This window comes from Elephantulus edwardii, unplaced genomic scaffold, assembly GCF_000299155.1.
Source record: "Elephantulus edwardii isolate Elephantulus edwardi_28Jun2011 unplaced genomic scaffold, EleEdw1.0 scaffold00002, whole genome shotgun sequence".
In the NCBI taxonomy this organism is placed as follows: domain Eukaryota; kingdom Metazoa; phylum Chordata; class Mammalia; order Macroscelidea; family Macroscelididae; genus Elephantulus; species Elephantulus edwardii.
Genome location: NW_006399752.1, coordinates 13,270,272 through 13,293,495, shown reverse-complemented (window position 1 = coordinate 13,293,495; position 23,224 = coordinate 13,270,272). Strand labels below are relative to the sequence as shown.

The 23,224-nt window shown below is 37.9% G+C and overlaps 1 protein-coding gene across 3 annotated transcripts in view; it reads right to left on the bottom strand.

The window, feature by feature from the left end:
* FAM184A (family with sequence similarity 184, member A) overlaps positions 1 to 23,224 on the bottom strand; it is a 223,162-nt gene that overhangs the window by 115,449 nt on the left and 84,489 nt on the right. For 2 of the 3 annotated variants that reach the window (XM_006878994.1, XM_006878995.1), the window contains exons 1-4: positions 15,273 to 15,926; positions 9,941 to 10,076; positions 7,305 to 7,486; positions 4,080 to 4,277 (exon numbers count right to left, since the gene is read on the bottom strand). In XM_006878994.1, coding sequence (XP_006879056.1) covers positions 4,080 to 4,277; positions 7,305 to 7,486; positions 9,941 to 10,076; positions 15,273 to 15,926 — 1,170 coding nt within the window. Of the gene's footprint in view, positions 1 to 4,079; positions 4,278 to 7,304; positions 7,487 to 9,940; positions 10,077 to 15,272; positions 16,128 to 23,224 lie in introns of those variants that run through there. The other variant, XM_006878993.1, reaches the window with a different exon arrangement.

Sequence of the window (23,224 nt, the reverse complement as noted above, 5' to 3'; positions counted from 1 at the left end):
TTAATATTCTGCCTAAATGATCCTTGATTATAGCAACTCTAGCTTTGAATTTGTTCTTCAGTTCATTGAGCATAAGAAATGCTGACCGAGTTCGGCCCTTTCGATTTTCCAACTCTAGCTCCTTGCACATTTTATTGTAATATCTTGCTTTGTCATTCCGTGCTGCCTTTTGGAATCTTCTGTTTGGCTCTTTAGTATCTTGAATTCTTTCTTGTGTTTTGGCTTCTCTACACTCCAGTGTAATCTTCACTTTGGTCTTTGCTTCCTCTTCTGTCTTTGTAATGACCATTTGTACTCTTCCTGGATGATACATTTGACATCCTCCCACAACTCATCTAGTGTTTAAGGCCTCAAACCTGTTCCTGAGATGATTCTGAAATCCAGGTGGTATACCTGAATAGATGGTATACCAACTGATGTATTTTAGCTAACAGATGCTGCCCTGGATGTGCTCACTAAGTTGTTCCAAGAAATCCGGAAAATAACCACTTGGCCAACTGACTGGAAGAGATCTATATTTTTTCCCATTCCAAAGAAGGGTGACCCAACAGAGTGTGAAAACTACAGAACAATATCATTGATTTCACATGCAAGCAAGATTCTACTGAAGATTATCCAAAAAATGACTGGAACAGCACATCAGAACATCTCTGGACTGGAAATTACCATATTGTTAATATTTCTAGCCTTAAACTTAAACGATTATATTGTTCAAAATTATTTGTTATATATTTGTTTAAATTTTTCCCTCTTTTAACAACCAAGATCTAGAGGGAAGATAAAAAAGACCAGAGAATGGCCAAAATTATTGAGGCAGCTATTGCTGCTAGTTTAGAGCCTGTGTCAGGAAAAAAGTCTTATTCATAAACAATGCCACCTTAAGATAATAAAGGAGGTCAGAATTGCTTCCACTGTGGAAAGCTGGGCCACTTTAGGAGACAGTGTCACAGACGAGAGCCACAGATAGGCAAGGGAGTAGAGAGGAAGCTCCCACACACTTGCTTTAAGTGTGGCTCTGAAGGATACATGGCCAAGGGTGGCCCACATGAGGTCCTCGTGCCTGACAGGACTGACAGGCCCCAGCTCCCAGCTGGAAACAAAAGACAATGCTTCAACGATTCAGATTCTCCCAGAAGAGCTGTGGGTTAGCATTAACATTACTGGTAAGTATATTCATTTTCTCCTGGACACAAGAGCCTATTATTTGGCCCTAAAGCCTTCTGAGGTCCCAACTCTTCTCACTATTTCTTTGTTGTTGGAATGGACGGAAAACCTCATAAGCAGTTCCTTACTTCACCTCTGCCTTGCATGCGGACTTCTGAGCTGTAAAACAACCCAGTGGTAGATGGAATTTTGTCCAGGACTTAAGAACCATAAATGACATAGTTGAGCCCCTACATCTTGTGGTTCCTAACCTTTATACTATAATAGACAAAGTGCTAGTCAGTAAGCCTTTTATTTTAAGAACTACCTTCCCTCTGTAACTTGATTTGTGCCACTGTTAGAACCTCTACTCAGAATATTATTGCTTTTAATTTTTGAATCATGTAATTTTAACTTGTTAAATTTGTGTCTTCTAGGCTGCAACAGTTCCATGACACATCTTCAAGTATATGAACATATATGGCTAAGCACAATTTATAACAGTGCATCTAAATTCCAAAATCAATCTCCACAATAGTCTGTCTACATGTTTCCTATTGCCAAAGGGGCCCTTTAGAGTAGTGGGAGAAGATCTTCACCCTGAAACCTACAGCGTCCCTTTTCAACAGGAAGTAGCTAAGAGAATACGCCAACCCCTTTTCCTTATGAATCAGGGTGAAGTCTCTCTCAGGGAGGAGTGATAGGGAATGGCAAAGGACACACTGACAAAGGAGATTAATCAGAACTGGCTTTGACAAGCACTGTGGCAATGGGACAATTAAAACAGACTTTCAAGGGGGAAAAGAAGAGGAACAAACTGGGGAAGGGTATAGAAAATAGTGCAACAATGAGTGAATGAAAATCCAAAATATCTGTAAATGTTCATTAAAATTAATAAAATTTAATAAAAAAATTATACTAATGAAAGATGATTTGATAGTAGCAGCACTTTTAACTTTACATAAGGAAAAATAAAGGCCAAAGGCAGGACACCTGCAATCCAACAATGTAATCATTGTTCCTTTAAGAGAATACAAAGCTCAAGTGAAAAGGATGTGGAAAAGAAAAATAACAAATATGAGAAAGATTACATAAGGAGCAGATGGCTACCACTATATGCTTTTCCTTAAAACACTAAACACCTGATGGTAACATATACAGAGTGGTAAACACACATATACAAACACACCTCTTGGTGCAGAGAAAACTGCAACTACAACCATGAGAAATGTAACTGAGTTTTGTCTGTAGCTATATAAACATAAAATAGCAAGTTTGTATTAAAACATATTTTTTTAAAGTTTATTAAGTCTTGTCCCTCATTTTTTTCAAAGTTTATATCTTGAATAATTTATTGTGTAGCTAGTGTGTTATAAAATAAATAAAGTTTGAAGTAGATTTCAATTCACATCTCATCACTTTATTAAGTCTGCAGCTCTGTGTAAATAACTTAGGTTCCTGACCATATTGCAAAGAAGTCTTGTTAGTGGGATGAAGGTTAAGCATTCACAGAAAGGTCAGTGGTTCAAATATACCAGCCACTCCACTGGAAAAAGAGAAGCAGTCTTCATTCATAAAATGTACCTCTCTTGGAAACTATGGAGAGTTCTACCCTGCCTTGTAGGGTTGCTAAGAGTCAGAATAAACTTGAGAGCAACAGAAATTGGTTTAGTTTCATCGTCTGTTCTGTTGTTACGAGCCACTGAGTAGTTTTTCAGTTCACAGTGGACCCATGTGACAGAGTAGAACTGTCCCATGGAGTCTTCTAGACTGAAAGCTTTATAGAAAGAGATAACCAGGGTTGGTTTTTTTTTCAGAAGAGCTGCTAGGTGGGTTCAACCATGTCTTTAACCACTGCACCACCAAAGCTCTTTATATAATAAGAATCATACTACTCTCCAAGTTGCAAGAATTAAGGAGGTTAAGAAAGTTCTTTTAAAACTATAAAGTACTACTGAGGGTAGGACACAACACATAACAACTATCATTAATACATTTCACTATACATTAATACATTAATGGTGTTTAAATACCTTGGGATTTGCTATCTGAAAACTGAGTATGGTTGATTCTTATTATCATGAACAAGTTAATGAACCTCTCCTTAATTTCATGTTCTGTTCAGTAAAATATTTATAGCAATTAAATCACTAGTAGTGTTATGGCTAAATTAAAAGAAAGAAAAATGTATATATACTTTTTTTACTGTCTGCACACAAAAATATCCACTTACAATATTTATTTATCACTATATAATGCTAGAATAAGGGGACCTGCTGGTATAGGGAGTTCCATATTGGACTGCTAAATCTATCAGTTGCCCCATGAGAGAAAGTTGGTCACTCTTCTCAGTAAAGATTTACAGCCTTTGAAACCTGATAGAGGGTCACTGAGAGACTCAATATGATGGCAAAGGTTTATTTGATTGGCATTTTGGTATATGATGCTAAAACACGTCTGGGTATTTAACACTTTATCTCAATCATCACAATAATAATATAAATATGGATCTTCATCTGTTAGAAGACTAGCCTTTGGAGTCCAATATTAACAGCAAGAGAGCAAAGAGTTCAGTCTATGTGACACTTTGCTTTTGTGCCATTTTGTCTCTCATTTATGACTGTTAGGAAGCTGATTATGTAATTGAGGAACAACAACAAAACCCCAAACCATAAATCATTTTCACAGGGAATGAAGTATTGTTGTCTCATGAACAGATGGGTCAATATGAAAGACAATGTTTCTATTATGACTGTTTCTATTACGGCTTATAGAAAGCAAAATGTCTCTCACATTAATTCAACAATATACATCCCATATCAACAATCTCAACACACAAACTGAACCACACCTTGGCTTTACATTATAAGTTACACTGGATCATTACAAAAGTCCTACCAATTTATACTGAAAAGCTAAACTGCAATTGTACTCACCATTTGCAGCTTTTTCTTATCCTTAATTGCATTGCTGTGGATAGCCTCAATTGCTATATGGTGCTTCCAAGCTAATTCTTCCAAAGTCTTAGAATGAGCTTCATTTAATTGAGACACTTCCTCTTCCAACCTATTTTGCATGTTTTTAAGCTCTGTTTCATAATATTCTTGCTGAGTTTTCTTTGCTTCACTTACTTTCTACAATTAAAACAAATAAAGACCAATAATAGGCACCTGCTTTCCTCATTACTGCTACTAATATTGTGCATACTCAGTAAATATGTAACCCTAAACAACCACAGTGCTACGGGATTTAGCCTGTGGATAATGGCATTGCTGTTCTCAGAATGTGAGACAGTCATATAGGCAAAATGAACTTTTTAAAACAATAGACTAAAATACAATGTTAAGTTAGAACTCAATGTGAACATGTGTGAAAACTTAAGTAATAATTTTGTTTATTTTAAGCATGTACATTCTAGTGCTGTGAGGGATTTCTCAAGAGTACTGAAGAGCAACGACATCAGGCTGGAGACTAGGGTGCGCCTGAACCAGGCTATGGTCTTCGCTATTACGTGCTATGCATCAGAGAGTTGGACAGTGAATAGGGCTAATAAAAAGAGAATTGATGCCTTTGAACTGTGGTGCTGGAGAAGAGTGTTGAATATACCATGGACTCTAGGAGAACAATCAGGTTTGTCCTAGAGAGGGTGAAGCCAGAATGCTCCTTGGAGTCAAGGACTCTGAAGCTTCATCTGACATACTTTGGACATGTGGCAAGGAGGGACTGGTCCTTGGAGAAGGACATGATGTTTGGCAGAATGGAGGGACAGCGCAGGAGAGGAAGACCCTCGATGAGATGGATAGATTCTGTGAGTGGAGTGGTGGGAATGAGTGTGCCTGAGACGGCGAGGATGGCACAGGATAAAATAGCATTTAGGGCTCTCTCTGTACACAGGGTCGCCATGAGTCACAAACGACTCGATGGCACATAACAACAACAACAACAACATTCTAGTGATTAAAAAAGTAATCATAAGACCCTGGAAACTAGTCCTAAATTCTGTGAAGGAGGTATAACACTCGGTGCTGTGAGAGCACAAGGGAAGACAGTCAAAACTGAATGAGGTGATACTTCATTGATTCTCACAGGAAGTCCTTAAGGGTGTTGATCCTCATTTGCAAAGCAAAGATGAGAAACAAATGATGAAAAAATGTCAAACCTATGACTGTTGGCAAAAGCCTGCCTGCATAAAAATTTTACTGCCTGCCAGAATGTGGCAAGACGAAAAGTCGTTAACATGGCGATAAAGCATAGAAAGCTGGGCGCTAGTGCATGCCACCAAAGCAGTGTGGATATAAGCTTACATGATCAAAGGTGATTCTTTCAGACCTTATGTATACATTAGTATCACCCAAAAAATCTTTATCCTGCTAAAATGTAGATTCTGATTCAGGAGATTAGGTGTGCAAATGCAAATTATTACCAGGGCCTTTAAATGGAATGAGCCTCAGTTCAAAGCCCTGGCAAATACCAATGCTAAGAGCACAGAAGATAGAAGTTCAGCACAATGCAAGCAAGAGTTTCAAAGAAAAACTCATGCCAGCATGAGGTATTAGGAACCCTGAAAACAGAGACATTTGAGAATTAGTGGGCAGTTGTTGTGTGCTGCTGAGTTGGAACCCACTGGAGGGTCACAGCAGACCTTCTAGCAGGTTTTCAGAGACAGTAAACTGCACGGGAGTAGATTATTCCTTCTTCTCCTGTGGAACAGCTGGTGGATTTGAACTGCAAACTTTTGCATTGGCAGTGCAATCCTTTACCACTAAGCCTCCAAATATCCTTACCAGAGCTCCTGTTCTTGCTTGCTGTTGAGTTGGAAACAACTCACAGCTAACTTTACTGCGGGCTTCAGAGGTAGTAAACCACACAAAAGGAGACTGCTCATCCTTCCTCAAATTAGTTTAGAAACATGCACTGGTCCTGTTGTGTTTGATCCTACTGGAGTTTGTGGCAAACAGGAGTGGAAAAGGATTAGAATATATGTTTCACCACCACCATGGTGGTGCTTTCTTGTGAGCACCACAATTAAGGTGCCTGAGTGGTGTAATGTATTATGTATTGTCCCTGCCAATCAAAAAGTCAGTGGTTCAAATCCACCAGCCTCTCTATGGGAGAACAATGAGCAATTTTCTCCTGTAAGGATTTGCAGCCTCAACAACTCAATGATAGATGGTCATGAGTCAGAACTGACTCAACAGCATTGAGTTTGGTCTGGTTTTCAAGGTATTGATGTTGTTGATTGCTGTTGAATCTAGCACAATTCATAGCGACCCTATGAACAATAGGCCTGAAGCCTTTCTGTAACTACTGACATTTATCAAAGTTCATAGAATTTCCCAGGTAAATTCAGAAACTAGGATTTCAGGTGAATGAGGCAGCAACTGAGTTGACAGATTATTAAGCAGTAAATGGGAGTTGAGCAAAGGGCAAGAGGATAGACATACATCAATACACTTAGTTCATGAGAGAAGGAGAAATGGTATTCAAAACTTCATTTGCTACTGCAGTCCTTTTAAAAACTGGAATAAATATTCAGCAATTATTCTACAAATGACGTATCTTACTTGTTTAATCTACAAAGTCAGCATGATGGTATATTGCCAGAACTCATCAATTCTATAAAAACATTCTAGGTACATAAGTAGTAATATATTTCAGTAATAACAAATGTGATTAACCATGAATGCAAAACACTCCACTGAAATAAGTTTATTCCATTTCTAGACTCATATATATTAAATTTTTCTATTATAAACTATTAATATGTTTTTAACATATACACAGTATTATTCTAACTTTTTAGCCCTCAACCTAAAGACAACAACAAAGGCTACTAGAATAAGAAAGGTACTCCTTGTAGCAATGAATGAATGGAAATCCAAAATCTCTGTAAATGTTCATTAAAATTATTAAGAAAAAAATTAATTTAAAAAAGGTGGAAAAAATCTCAAAATCTTTATCTGTGAGTTTAAGTCATATATTTATTTTAATAAATGTGACCATTTTATAAGAAAAAAAAATAAATCAAGGTACTCCTAGTGGGGATAGTACCAAATCTGAAAAGGCAGAAAATGGATTCTTTTTTTCCCCTTCCTTTTTTTAACGGGAATGGAAACTAGGCAAAAAAAAAAAAACCAAAACAAAAAACTGACTGCTTTTACCTTCTGCAACTCCACAATCTGCTGCTTTTGCTCTTCATCCAAACTCTGAGTTTTGCTCTGCAGGAAAGCTCTTTCTTCTTCAAGCTGAGATAACCTCTCATTGGCCCTTGATTTTTCTGATTCTAGATCTTTAATAGTGACCTCCTGAGACATCTGAGTTGCTTGAAGCATTCCAATATGACCTATTCCCAAGAAGGAAAAATACCTTAATTTTTAAAATATGTTACACTGTGATATAATAGAATTTTACATAGTGATAAGATTACACTTAACAAATAAATATAGTATACATGAGCAAAAAAATTCTTTGATATCTTCATCATATAAAATAAGAAATTTACTGAGAATATTTCTTACACCAGCAGAAAACCTCAAATTAGATAATCCATTTTCATATAAATTCTGTTGCAACCTATACCCAGAACAATTGGTTTTGTTGTGTTTTGTTTTTGTTTAAGATTGTAATGCAATCTGAAACAGTTGTGGGGTAGTTGTGTCTAAGCAACTTTTCAGGGCTGAGTATATATAAAAGTAAAAACAAAAAGGTTAAGATATATATATAAATTGACTAATGACTATGGAATCATATTAAATAAATAGGTCTTTCCTTATCTTTTTTCCCCCCAAATGCGATTATAAGCGGCAGACATACGTATGCAGGGAATAAAAACACTTGAAATTAAATTTTAGACAAGATCCCTGATAAGTAAGAGACAGGTATGGACCACAAGGTTATGAAAGAAAATAACAAAATTAAATAGAAAGGGAGGAAGGATGATGAGCAATAAAAGAGATGCATAAAGAGCTATTAGTGTGAGAAAAGACCTTTAAGAAAAAAATATTTTGGGTCAAAAGCTTAAATCCACTGTCTTGAATGAGTAGATGGTGACCAGATTTCCAAAGCAGGAAATCTTGAAGGGAGGAAGCTGCCTCATTCTTCAACCTCTGGTTAGTAGTCTAACATGTAAGCTACTATTGCACCTGGGCATAGCTTTACAATGCTGGTTCACAAATTTTGATTTCTCAATCAGATGCATCAGGAACATCTGGAAACTGTAGCTAGAAATGCAAATTCTCAGCCTACTCCAGTCCCACTGGCAATCATAAGACAAGGCCTAGAATCTATCTACAGCTTTACAAGTCCTTTGAAGATGCAGTTTAGAGTCTGGGAAGCACTTCTCTAAGAGTGGTTTCCCCTAGGTGGTGCAAAGAGTTAAGCATTCAACTATGAGCCAAAGTCTGGCAGTCTCAACTTACCTGAAATGCCTCAGAAGACAGGACTAGTAACCTGCTCCCGAAAGGTCACAGCCTTGAAAACCCTAAGGAGCAGTCCAGCTATACATATATGAAGCCATACGGGGTTTTTAGCAGTTGGAATCCATTTAAGGACAATTAATAACTTCAGCAAAGGTAAAGCTGAGATTCACTGATGAGCCAATCAAACTCAGAAGATATCCTCAATCAAATACCTTCCTCTGGCATACTAGAACATCATCAAAATATGACCTCAGAACTCACAAGGGTCACATATCTTCTCTAGCAAGGAATAAGAAACAAGCACATCAATCACATCAGGACAGGTAACTCATTTATAATATGCACAACAGACATAAGAGTCAGTTCTTCTTATGAAGAGCTGAAACAAAGTGCTGCTACTTACATATTAAACTCAAACTCATTACCATGGAGTCAGAATCTACTCACATCTGACTGTTCAGCACATTAGGCGATAAATCGCAGGGGAGCGGACTTCCCATCTTTCTCCCATGGAGCTGCTGATGCACTCGAACTGCCCGACAGGCACCACCTTTGAGTTACCAATGCACCTCCCTAAGGACTACACCACCAAGACACCCTCACTCTCTGATTTAAAAGGACCACGTCTGTCACAGTGCTTCATTTTCTCTTGGTGACTGATTTTACCTGCCCACTCTTAAGTATTGTATTAAAATAGATTACTAAGATTAACACTTAAGTTCTTGTTATGAAAATTCATTAAAAAGACATTAGAATCCTTTGAAATATTTAAAGTCGAAGTCATTTAAAAATACAAAAAGGCCCCCAGCTCAGGGCGAGCCGTCGCGGCCCTCTGCCCGGGGCGGGCTGCCCTCGGCCCCCTGCCCGGGGTGAGCTGTCGCGGCCCTCTGCCCGGGGCAGGCTGCCCTCGGACCCCGGCTTGGGGTGAACCGTCACGGAACCTCAGGAGCAAGAAGGCAAGCAGCTTTAACCCAAGACCACCAGTAAGGTGATAAAGCCTCCTCCCTTCCCCCCTTTATATCTACGCCCCTGTTCAGCATGAAGAAGCCAGAGAGTCGGCATCCAATTCCCAAATCAATAAGACAGTTGGTTTAATTACTATTGGAAAATGCTTGTCATTCCTCTGTAGCATCTGGTCCCCACTGGACCCTCATCATTTCCTTCACCTGCTCCCCCCACCGACCAAACTGTGGAGCTCTGCAACTGCATCCTGGCCCATCCTCACCCTTCTGCCCCCAACCCTCACCTCCTTGTACCCCCAATATGTTTTTCCCAATAAAAAAAATATTTAAAAAAAATACAAAAAGGATAAATTTCATCTTGACATTTAAGTATTGGCCTTAGCTAAAGAATATATTGAGAACTGGGGTTAGACATACTAGATTTAAGGACAAGGTCTGAAGCTTGCTGTTGTAAACGTTCTCTGGCAGCTGCTAGCTCACTTTCCACTTCTTTGTGTTTGCTTAATAAGGCCATTTCTCCCTCCTTAGACTCATCAAGCTGTTTTTGAAGAACCTAAGAAAAAAATAAAATAGTCATTATTAATATGCAATAAATTAAATAATTCATTGAAATCATAATCATCAGGTGAAAGTGGAATAAAAGGTGACATAAAGACAGAACTCCAAAAACTGATTGTGAAGAAATGTTAAAAAAACTTTAGAGTCTTAGAACTCTAGGCACCAGGTTAAACACTAGAGAGTCAGAGGGAGCACTGAACTAAGTCAAAGATAACCTACGGATTGCAAAGGAGTGACGTTCAGAGCACCTTCACCACACTCTCCTCAGGGTGAAGTCATCTTGCACCATGTCCATTAGTGGAGAAGGCAGTGAGTTCCAGAGCCAGCAAGCACCCATGCTACAGTGAAATATTCAATATGGCTCTTCTAGACATATGACAGGGTTGGACTGTGCAAATATTAGGTGTCTGCGGCACAGCAAAGAGATTGGTCAGCTTGCTAATAAAGTAAATAAGGTAAGTAAATGACACCTTTGAGCAAGAACATGCAAACAAGATCTGTAGAACATCACTAATGTAAGGATTGGTCAAACTTGTCATCCAGCCAGGCTTAAATTGAGCAAATTCAGAGGCAAAAAAAAAGGATAAATCTCACTATCATTAAGAAAGAAGAGAGTACAATGTATCCTTAGGGCCAGAGATTCCTGTGTGAGACCAAAACTAAGATGTAAAGAGGTAGCAACAACACCAGACAACAGTGTGAGACAGAACATGCCTAGGTGTGCCAAGCACAGAGCAACAGTTGAGTGGAGTGGGGTTATCACATAACTGGCAGGACTAAGAGAGTTTTTTAACACTTGCCCAGGCAGAGTCTGAAGTCATAAGGATAAAGGTCAGAGAAATGCCCACCTGTCAGTACAGTTTAGAGGAGGCTGTCTTGAATTAAAAACTGGTATCCTGAATGTTTACAATGTAATTGTAACATGGTACTTCCTCAGAAAGGATAATAGTGGGTACTGTCTGAGATTTCTGCCATTACAAGGAATTACCATCGTGAGTGTCAGGGAGAGATAACTGGTGTTAGAATGACAGAAGGTGTGGAAGAGTGTAGACATATCTCTTAAGAATGAAGTTTGTGCTGTTATGTTTTTGATGGAGACTCTTCAAATGAGTGGCAGTCCAATTTCCAATGTCCACCACACTGTTTTGGCTTAATGGTAAAGGGGTTGTGATGTCAACCCAAAGACAAGATTTTAATCCACCAGCTGCTACACAATGTGCAATCTTCTCCTACTGCCTATGAAAAGCCACCTGACAGTCAGCGATATGTCAGTTTAACTCAACAGTACATATTAACAAGAAGCCCCAGTTAAGGTACTGCAGGTAGGATGCTAAGAAAGCAGACCCAGGAGAAGGTGTTTCGGTGCACTTCAAGAGAGCTGCATGAGATTTACAGTGGCACCTGAACTTTATACACTGCCAGATCACAGTCTGGGCACTGCAAGTAGAGATGCCAGAAAACACAGATCAAAGACAAGACACCTTGATATTCCAATGGTCCAATAAAGTAAAGTGAGAATAGTGTGGTTCAATTTCTCTACAATAATTACTAGAAAAAGCCAGCAAGGACTTAAGAATGCAAATGTTAAAAACTGAAAATGATTTCAGATGTGAGAACCACAAAATATATGTGTGACAAAGTAGCTGACAAAAGAAGCCCACAAAGAAACCAATTTGAGGGATGAGAAAAATTTGAAATCCAGAATACTCTCAACAATCATTCAAATGCTTCAGGTTAAACCAAAACCTGGCAGCATGCAAGAAAGCTAGGATAAATGACCCAATTCAAGAGCAGCATGAAGAAGCTGAACGGATTTTAATAAAATATAATAGAAAAAAATAGAGAACTTTAAAAAATTTTAATATGTATGAAGAGCTCAAAGATTACACAGGTGAAAAAGTAATGGAGTTCGTAAAACACTAAAATCTTAATAAGGGGATGGGAAACAATGAAACAAACAGAAATACTGAAATTAAAGAGCAAAATACAACTGGAAATGGTGATGGAAGGATACAACAATAAAGCTGAGCAGTCTGAATGAATTTAAAGAGTTCTTCACCAAAACACATACTAAAACTCCTGAAGGTCAAAGACAAGAATCTTGCAATCAGTAAAGGAACAAAACAAATAAAAGATCTTCAACACAAGTCAGTCAATTCAACAGAAGTGGATATCATCTGGTATCACTTTCAATAAAAGTAAATGCTGACTTCTCCACAGAAACCACATAAAAAGGCAATGAAAAGAAATACACACATTTACATATACAGATATACAGTTCTGGAGGGAGCTCAGTGGCAAGATGCTGCACTACAATCTCAAAGGCACATAGTTCAAATCCACCATTTGATCCACAGGAGTAGGATGGGCAATCTCCTCCTGTGGATTAACTGTCTCTGAAAACCCACTGGAGGGTCAGCTATGAGTCGGTTATGACTCAACAGTACATAACAACAACATAAACCTCTCATGGCCTAGTGGTAAGGAGCTGTACTGTACTGCAATCCCAAAGGCATGCAGTTCAAAACCACCAGCTGTTCTGAGGAAGACAGATGGACAATCTCCTCCCATGTGATTTACTCTCTCTGAAAACCCACTGGAGGGTAAGTTATAGGTCACTTCTGACTCAACAGCACATAACAACATATAGCTTTATAGTCAGTGGTAAGGAGTTAAACATCCAACCCAAAAGCACATGATTTGACTCCATGAGCTGCTGCTTGGGATTTACAGTTTATAAATTTGCTCTTGCAATTTACAGCCTCTGAAAACCCACGGGAGGTGAGCTATGAGTTGGTTCCAACTCAAGAATACAAACCAATAAATGAATAAATAAATCTATAGCACTGAATGTGGAAATTACTGAACAAAATCATTAGTATCACATGCAAGCAAAATCTTGCTGAAGATTATTTTTAAAAAATGGCTAGAACAGTACATTGACAGAGAACTGCCAAAAATACAAGCAGAGTTTAGAAGAGTTCATGGCATTAAGGATTATCACTGCCAAGGTCAAATGGATCTTAGCTGAAAGCAGAGCAGACCAGAAGGATGTCTATCTATGTTTTGTCAACTATGCAAAGGCACTTGACTCTGTGAATCACAACAAACTGGCTAACACAGAAAAGAACGGGAATCTCGGAACACTTGTGCTCATGTGAAACCTAGACCTAGATGAAGAAGCTGTTGTCTGGACAAAGCAGGGAATAGTACACGGTTCAAAATCAAGAAAGGAGTTCATCATGGATATATCTGTTCTCTATACCTTTTCCAACTATATAGTGAACAGATCATTCAGGAAGCTGGACTTTAAGGAGGAAAAAAAGAATATGGATCAGAATTGGAGGAAGACTCTTGAAAAACCTATGTTATGCAGATGACAGAAACTGAGAAGGACTAGAAGATTTGCTGTTGTTGTTGTTGTTGTTATGTGCCGTCGAGTTGTTTCCGACTCACAGCGACCCTATGCACAACAGCCCTAAACCCTGCTCTATCCTGCGCCAACCGCACCACCTCTGACACACCCATCCCGATTAACCCAGTCACTGTATCAATCCATCTCATAGAGGGTCCTCCCCTCCTGCGCTGTCCCTCCACCCTCCCAAACATGATGTCCGTCTCCAAGGACCCGTCCCTCCTGGCAACATGTCCAAAGTATGTCAGACAAAGCCCCAGAATCCTTGCCTCCAAGGAGTAGCTTGGTTTAATCCTCTCCAAGATGAATCTGATTGTTTTCCTGGCAGTCCATGGTACATTCAGTACCCTTCTCCAGCACCACAGCTCAAAAGCATCCACTCTCCTTCTGTCCTCCCTAGTCATTGTCCAACTCTCTGATGCATAACAAGCGATTGCAAATACTATGGCCTGTATCAGGCGCACCTTAGTCTCCAGAGAGACACTGTTGCTCCTGAGTACCTTAGAGAGGTCCCTAACAGCAGACTTTCCCATTGCGTACGCTTTTTGATTTCCTGACTGCTGGTGCCAAGAGTGTTAACTGTGGAGCCAAGCAAACTGAAGCTGTGAACACTCTTAATCTCTTCATCATCCATCCTGACGCTGAAGCATTTGCTATAGAAGGTAAAGTACTGAAGTCTTCAACAATGAAATACAGCAATCATATATATGTATGTACCCAACATCAACACACCAGAATGCATAAAGCATATATTTAAAATAGCAAGAAAACAATTTTAAAATAGTAAGATGCTTAAAAGCACCACTTTTTTATTTTATTTTATTTTTTATTTTTATTTTATTGGACAGAATTTCCAGAAAGACGATCAGTATGGACATAAGGTAGTTGTATACTATATATAAATCAGATCTAACGAACATACACAGAGCCTTGTACTCATCAGAACAGTATACGTTTTTTTGGAGACACACAAAGAAGCGTCCTCGAAGATAGAGACCATGAAGTCACAAAACAAGCCTTAAAACTTCTAAAAATATCAAAATGATAGAAAATACCTTTTTTAACTACAAAGAGATACTATGAATTTATAGCACAAGGAAAACAGATAACGTATAAATACGTGGAAATTAGTTAACATACTACTTAACTATGAGTCTCAAGCAACTCGATGGCACATAACAACAACTACTTAACTTACCTAGTTTTAAATTTCTAACTAATGATGAAAGATTATCTTTCTAATTTATTCAAATTCTGCATGGATATTAAAACCAGAAGTGTTATTTTATCATGTCAATAAAGCAAAATTTATAGATAAATTTTGGCTCTTCTCCAGACTTACGCTCTATCTCTAATTCAGCTTTATAACACAATCTTAATTTCTGTTCAACATCTAAACAGCAACTGATGTACAGTTTTTAATGATGCGAAAGAAAAAACCATAATTTTAAATTTTTCAAATCACTTATGGAACAAACCACGTTATTTTCATGAAACCTTTTTATAAACAAACAGCAAGATTCTAAATTTCTCTTTTGTGGTATTATTATCTGACATTCTAGTATGAAACAATGACTACGGTCATAAAAAAAAATTATTCTTTCATTGATTATCGCACAAAAGCCAATGCAAAAAAAAGGAAAACAAAAATTCTTAAAGCAGTCTAAACAAAAATAAGCTGACTTTAAATCAGCCACACTATTCTTAAGTTTACAAAATTAACACATGTAAAGGAAAAAAACCCTATTATGTGTACATGCCACATTTTTTACTTACCTGAACACTGTTCTCTGCTGTAGCAAGGGACATTTGTAGTTTTTGGCATTTGTCACGAAGACTTCCAGCTTCATCTTGTACCTTCTGTAATTCTGTCTTTAATTTTCCTATGGTTTTTCGTAAAGCAGCTTCTTGCCCCTGTAATTCTTTTCTAAGGTCAGCTTCCTTTTCTTTGCTAGCTTGTAGGCTTTCTGCAGTAAAAAGCTGTGACCTTTTCAAAGTATCAAGCTCATGTTCGTAAAAGGACTGAGCTTTATTCAACTTGCCTTCATACTCCTCAATTAGTTTTTTCCGTTCATGTCTTAGCTCTTCAAGTGTTTTGTTTAAAGCTTCCACCTCCATTCTGTGTAGCTCCTCAGCCTTCTCCTGCCCTTTATTTATAGAAGCACTATGATCCTGTTGGGACTTCAACAACTCTTGGATCTCTCTTCTGTGAGCAGTTCGCAGATCTTCCAAGGCTGATCTTTTATCTTTTTCAAACTGTATTTGGAGTTGTCCAAAGCTCCTTAATTTTTCCTCAAATTTCCTTCTAATCTCTTCAACTTCTCTTGACATGGTTACAACGCGCTGGACATGTTGGGCTTCTGCACAAAGCTGCATGTCCTCCACTCTGTGCTTATAAGCTTCAAATTCTGTCAAAGCCTGCTGTTTCATTTTTAGGTGATCTTCTAGCGAAGCTTCTAAAGTTTGTATTTTTCTCCTAAGGTCTAGCTCTTCTGTTACTTTGCTTTTATACTGCAGTATTTTTTCTCTTGTTTCTGCAAGAATTTGTTGGATTTCTTCTTCATGATCATCTTTGAGGGCTTGCATTGCAGACTCATGTTCATCATTTTTAGTGTTCAGAGCATATATTACCTGCATAATTAAAAAAAAAGTAAGAATAACTGAGTAAGCCATATATTTTTCTAATGAAGCTAATCCTTTCTTCTTTTTTTTTTTTTTTTTTTTTTTTTTTTGGAGAAACTAGTTGAATTTCATCTGGATTATTTTCTATCTATGCACGTAATACTGACCATGTTGTTATTGTGTACCATCAAGTTAGAACTGACTCAGAGCTGGTCCTCCAGTGGGTTTTGAGAGGGCAATAATTTACATGGAAGGAGATTGCCCATCTTTCTCCCACAGAGCAGCTGATAGGTTCAAACCACATGTCTGTGCGTTGGCAGGCATAATTCCTTACCACTAAGTCACCAAAGCTCACTACCAGCCACAGTCAATGTCAAATACTAAAATTTCATGTAATGCTTTTTGGGGGTTTTTGGTTGGCTTTTAAAAAATTTTTTAAATTTAATGAACATTTACAGAGACTTTGGATTTCCATTCATTCATTGTTGCATTTTTCTCCTTCCCAACCCAATTCACTCTTCTCTCTGAAAAGTAAAAGAAAAATTCTTTGCTTGTTATACAATCCCTCCCCCCAAGTCCACTCCACTATGCAGCCTTCATTCTGAACTCCTGTCATGATGTAATAATGCTTTCTGTATTCTTAAATTTGCTTAGCAAAGCTTTAGCTTAGCACAACCTGAAAAAAAAATGTCCCACCTGAGAAATATTAAATTACGAGTTTAAAATATTCAAAATTACAAATGTTTTACTATAAATGAGTTGCTAAGGAACTTTAAAAGAGATCACTTGGCTTAACAGAAAGGACTTTTTCATGTGGACCTCTCTGGCTTACTCAAGCTATCCTGATTATCAGATGAAGGGGCCTTATACATAGAAGTTAATGTACATTTGGGAGCTCTGGTGGCTTGGTAGTAAGGAACTGCACTGCCAACACAAAGGCAAGCAGTTCAAATCCACCAGCTGCTCTGCAAGAGAAAGATGGGTAATCTCCTTCCATGTGATTTATTGTCTCTAAAAACCTACTGGAGGGTCAGTCAGCTATGGGTCAGTTCAAACTCAATGATACACAAAAATGTACATTAATGTTCTTGACGTAAGAAATTTTGTACAAGCAAAAACTCTAGGCCCTAAGACTCTCAAACACCTTTCATCAATATACTGTACATAATTTTGAAATTTCCTTTTATAATTCCTGTCCTTAAAAACTGATCTCTCTTAAATTCCTAGTAATATCCACTAAAAATCAAATTAATACTTTTCTGTTCACAAATTAAAAGCTATAGTCTTACACACTATCTCATTTTCCCCATCTCCAAGCATGTTTGATTTCTTGACCTAGAATATTCCAGATATAGGTCTTTATTTTATTTTTTTTATTTTAATTATTCCATTGAGATGTCTCCAAACTTAGTTCCAAATAACAGAACATCCCCTATATAATAGTGCTCCCATCTTATGTAAGGGAGCTCTAGTCGTCTAGTGCTAAGAAGCTGCACTACAATCTTTTTTTTTATTTTTTTAAACTTTTAATTGTAGTCTGAGTGACAGTTTACAGAGCGAATTAAACTTTCTATCCAACAATTTTTACACATTTTGTTTTGTGACACTGGTTAGAAGCCCATAGATGGAACAGCACTTGTCCTCCCCCTTCCTAGGCTCCCTATTTCCACTTGTCCTTTTCTGCCCCTCCCTGCCTCTGAGATTTCGTTTTGGACAAATGTCACCCTATCTATAATCTCCCCACACACCAAGAAACAAACAAGCCTTTATTGCATGGTCTGAGAGGGATGCCAACTGACTGGCCTCGGGCAGAGAAGATAAAAATGGCCCCAGCAGTTAAGGGCAGTTTCTTTTTATAGGGGTTTTAGGGAGAAGCAGGGAAGATAGTATTTTGCTCGGAATTTGCACTACAATCCTAAAGGCTTGTGGTTCAAATTCACCAGCTGCTCTACGGGAGGATGGGCAATCTCCTCCCACATAATAATCATTGCTGTTATGTGCTGTCAAGTCTCCAGTCACTCATAAACGCTATGTACAAGAGCTTTGAAGGCTGCCCTATTTTAAGCCAGTCTCACTGACTACAACACACCTACCCTCATCATCCTCATTATAGTGTCAATCCATCTCATCTAAGTCTTCCTCTCCCATGCTGTTCCTCCACCCTTCCAAGCATGATGTCATTCTCCAAGGACTAGTTTCCCCTCGCCACATGCCCAAAGTACATAAGCTAGAGCTCCAAAATCCTAACCTCCAAGGAGAAACTCGGTTTCACTCTATCCAAGACAAACTTATTTGTTTTCTTGGCAGATTATGATGTGTTCAAGACTCTCCTCCAACATTTCGTCTTTTGATTTCCTGACTGCTGGTACCAAGAGTATTGACTGTTGAGGCGAGCAAGCTGTAATTATTAACAACTTCAACTCTTCTCTATCCATCATAGTGCTGCCAATTGGCCCAGTGGTGAAAATCTTAGTCTTGTTAATGTTAAGCTTCAATCCATAATGAAGACTACAGTTCTTGACCTTCTGTAGCAAGCGCTTCAGGTCTTCTTCAGTTTCAGCAAGCAGGGCTGTGTTAACTACATAATGTAGGTTGTTGATGAGCCTACCTCCAATCCTGATGCCACATTCCTCCTCATCAGGCCCTGCTTCCCTAATAATATGTTCTGCATAGAGACTGAAAAGGTATGGAGACAGGATTCATCCTGGACACATTCCTTTCCTGGTTTTGAGCCGTGCAGGGTTTCCTTGATCTGTTCTGAGAACTGCTTCCTGGTCTAAGTACAGGTTTCACATAAGCACAATCAAGTGTTCTGGGATTCCCATTTTCCTCAAGGTTAGCCAAAATTTGTTGTGATCTACATAGTCAAAAGCCTTTGCATAGTCAATGAAGCACATATATATTCCTATGGTACTCTTTGCTTTCTGTCAAGATCCATCTGACACTGGCAATAATGTCTCTCGTGCCACAACCTCTTCTAAACCTAGCTTGTATTTCTGGTAGTTCTCTGCCAATGTACTGTTCTAGTCATTTCTGGATGATTTGCAGCAGGATTTTGCTACTGTGTGATATTAATGATTCTGTTCGATAATTTCCACAATCTGTCAGTTCACCTTTTTTTTTGAATGGGAATAAATATAGCTCTCTTTCAGTCAGTTGGCCAAGTAGTTGCCCTCCAGATTTCTTGGCACAACTAGGTGAGGGCAGTATCTGTTTGTTGAAATACATCAATTGGTAATTCCATCATCTATACTGGGCTTTATGAGGAGGAATGTGGCATCAGGATTGGAGGCAGGGTCATCAACAACCTACACTAACACTATTCAGATGACACAACCTTGCTTGCTGAAACTGAGGCAGACCTCAAGCGCTTGCTGTAGAAAGAAAAGGACTGTAGTCTTCAATATGGATTTAAGTCAACATCAAGAGGATTAAGATTCTCACCACTTGGCCAACTGGCAGCACCATGATGGATGGAGAAGAGATTGAGGATGTTAACAGTTACAGCTTGCTCAGCTTCTCAATCAACATTCTTGGTACCAGCAATCTGGAAATCAAAAGGTGAACTGCATTAAGTATATGTGCTGTCAGGGACCTCTCCAGAGTACTGAGAAGCAACAATGTCAGTCTAGAGAATAAAGTGTGCCTCATCCAGGCCAGTCTTTGCAATTACTTGTTATGCATCAGAGAGCTGGATAATAACTAAAGAAGACAGGAGAATAATTGATGTCTTTGAGTTGTTGTGCTGGAGAAGAGTCTTGAAAATATCATGGACCACCAAGAAAACAAACAATCCTGTCTTAGAGTGAAACCAAGTTTCTCCTTGGAAGCTAGTATTTTTAAGCACTATCACACATAGTTTGGGCATATGGCCAGGAGAGACCAATTCTTGGAGGACACCAACCTTGAAAGGGTGGAGGGACAATGCAGAGAGGAATACCCTGGATGAGATGGATTGATACAGTAACTAGGACAATGGAGGCAGGTGTATTGGAGTCAGTAAGACTGGCTCAGGACTGAGAAGGCTTCAGAGCTACTACACAGGATCGTCATGAGTGATAGGCAACTTGATGGTACTTAACAACAATTATATCTATATATTTTCTAAAAGAGGAGCTAGTAAAGTACACACTGTCTTATGCTTGTCAGAATTTCGATGAAAAGACATTATGACCACACAAGATAAAGGTAAATAGCCCATTTGCAAAATGGGCACAGGATATGAACAGACTTTATTAAAGAAGATATTCAGATGGTGAACAAACACATGAAGTAATGTTCAAAATTTCTAGCTCTAAGAGAGATGTAAATCAAAACAACTATGAGATATCATCTCATCCTAGGAACAGTAGCAAAGTTCAACAGAGCAGCAAACAATAAATGATGGTGAGGTTGTGGACAAACTGGAACCCTTATTTACTGTTGGGGAGAGTGTAAAATGGTGCAATCACTATGCAAGGCAGTATGGTGCTTTCTCAAAAATTTGTAAACAGCAATACCATTTGATCCAGCAATTCTACTACTGAGAATATACCCTAAAGAAATCAGAACCGCCATCCAACCAGATCCATGCACACCCACACCCATGTTTACTGCTGCACTGTTCACAATAGCAAAGAGATTGAAACAACCCAAGTGCCCATCAGCAAACGAATGGGTAGAAACGCTGTGGTATAGTCACACAACGGAATAATATGTAGCACTAAAAAACAAGGAACTCAAAAAATATCATACTATACAAAATACAAAATATTATAGGTGTACCTGAAGGATATTAAACTGAGTGAAATATCTCAGTCACAAAAGGACAAATACTGCATAATGCCACTGTTATAAAACAGAAGGACATGGCAGTTGCGGGGAAACTAAGAAAAGATGGGATAGATAAGGTATACTGCTGCATTGAAACAGATGAGGGAAAGAACTGTTTAAAAGGAATATATGATTAGGTATTATTTACATGACAACAGTCCAGAACAAGAGCTGCAAAGGAAAGTGGATGAGGTGAGGTGGGAGGAACTGTGCAACAATTAAAGTACTTTTTTTTTTCAAAGAGAAAAGCAAACTGGGAATGGGTAGGGAGGAAAATGTGCAACAATGAATGAATGGAAATCCAAGTTCTCTATAAATCTGCATTAAAATGTCAGTTATTGTTGTAGCCCCTCTACAACTACCAACATTTATCAAAGTTCATAGAGTTTCCAGAGGCATGTGGTTTAGAAAGTGGATGCCACTCCTGCTTCCAATTAAAATAAATTTTAAAAAAGACAAGACATTATGGATTAGCTTTTTATATAAAGTCTACATATATAAATAATATAAAGTAAATATAAATATAAGGTAAATATAAAGGTATTGTGTACTAGTATTTTTGATTCATTAATATTTTTAGATCCAGTAAAAGAAAAATTCTATATTCTTTGAATACATAGAAGACATTACTTATAATATCAGAACTACCTTTCACTGGACTTTTTTATCTTAGGTAAAATCACTTTATTTGTCAAGCTTTAAGTTTCTCAAATATTATTGTTGTTAGCTGCCACTGAGTCAACTATGACTCAAAGTGACGCTATGAACTACAGATCTGTGTCATTTTCACCATCTCTGATATCCTCAAGTCACAGTCACTGTGTTAATTCACCTTATTAAGAGTTTTCCTCTCTTTCTCTGACCCTTTACCTTTCCAAGCAAGATGTCTTTTTCTAAAGCTGGCCCCTCTTAACAACATGCTCAAATGAGGTGAGATATATCCTCACCAGCCTTGCTTCTAAATAGCACCTAAATATATATACCATTATAAGATGATCAATCCATCACTGTAACTTTTAGAAAGTGTTCTATAAGGATTAAAAACAAAACAAACTGTAAAATAAAAAAAGACAAGGCCTCCAAGTTGTTTGTATCATTTATTTTAAAAAATGAGAAAAAAGACAAAACACTTCAGTGCGTCTTCATTTTGTATAAGTGCTGTCAAGTAATTTCCAACTCAGTGTCCCCATGCATATCAAAATAGAACACTGTCTCAGTTCTACACCGTCCTTACAGTCTTTGGTTCAAGCCTACTTTTCCAGCCACTATGTTACGGTGTTGAACCCACTATCTCAAAATGCTGACTCAGAATTACCAACCCCAAAGATGCTGTTACTGTAAGCCTCTACTTTGATTCCAATTCCTAGCACTCTCATGTGACAAAGTTGCTATTAGTATGTACTGCAGTGAACCACCAGGGCTTATCTCAGTGATCACAACCATCCCTAAAACTGGCAATTATTTCCCAGCAGGACAATAACTGAAGGGTTTTTTTTACATAAACTATTTTAAAATATATTAAGAAACATTTACATTCTTCTAAAATTATGAACACTAAGTGGGGTAGTTTAGTCAATTGAACAATTTCATGCAATTTTACAGTTTCATTTTGTATTAACAATACATAATATGATGAACAAGAACTTTCCTATTAAAATTTTTAAGTAATCTCAAGCAGCAGGTAGATAAAACACAATTCTACCTGCTTGTTTTACAAAAGTAAAAATAGTTTTTGAAATAGCTTACGCTATTTTCAATATATAAATATTGTCCCACTAAAATTCAAACCAAGGAACCCTAGTAGAATAATGCATTTGTGTTGGGCTGCTAATTTCAAGGTCAACTGTTCAAATCCACCAGCTTCTCTGCAGAACAAAGAGGAGGTCATTTCCTCTTGTAAAGGGTTACAGCCTCAGAAATGGAGGGTCACCATGAGCTGAAATCAACTCCATAGTAGGAGGTTAAAACCTAACTCATTAGTAATTAAGTAAATTCATTTCAAAGTATGCAATGTTAAAATATTTTCATTGAACCACAACTGCATGTTTGTCTAACAGGTTTAATAATGGCAAAACTAATGGTACATGCTTAAAACATTAATATCATAACACCACTGAAAAGTATATCTCATTTAGAAGAGTATTTCATAATAAAAGAAAAACACTGTAATAAATATAGCAAGAAACATTTCATAGGAGAAAAGAGGTGAGTGTGCACATGTGCACAAATACAATAATTGGAATTGGGGGAGCTCTGGTGGCCTACTGGCAAGGAGCTGCAACTACAATCCCAGA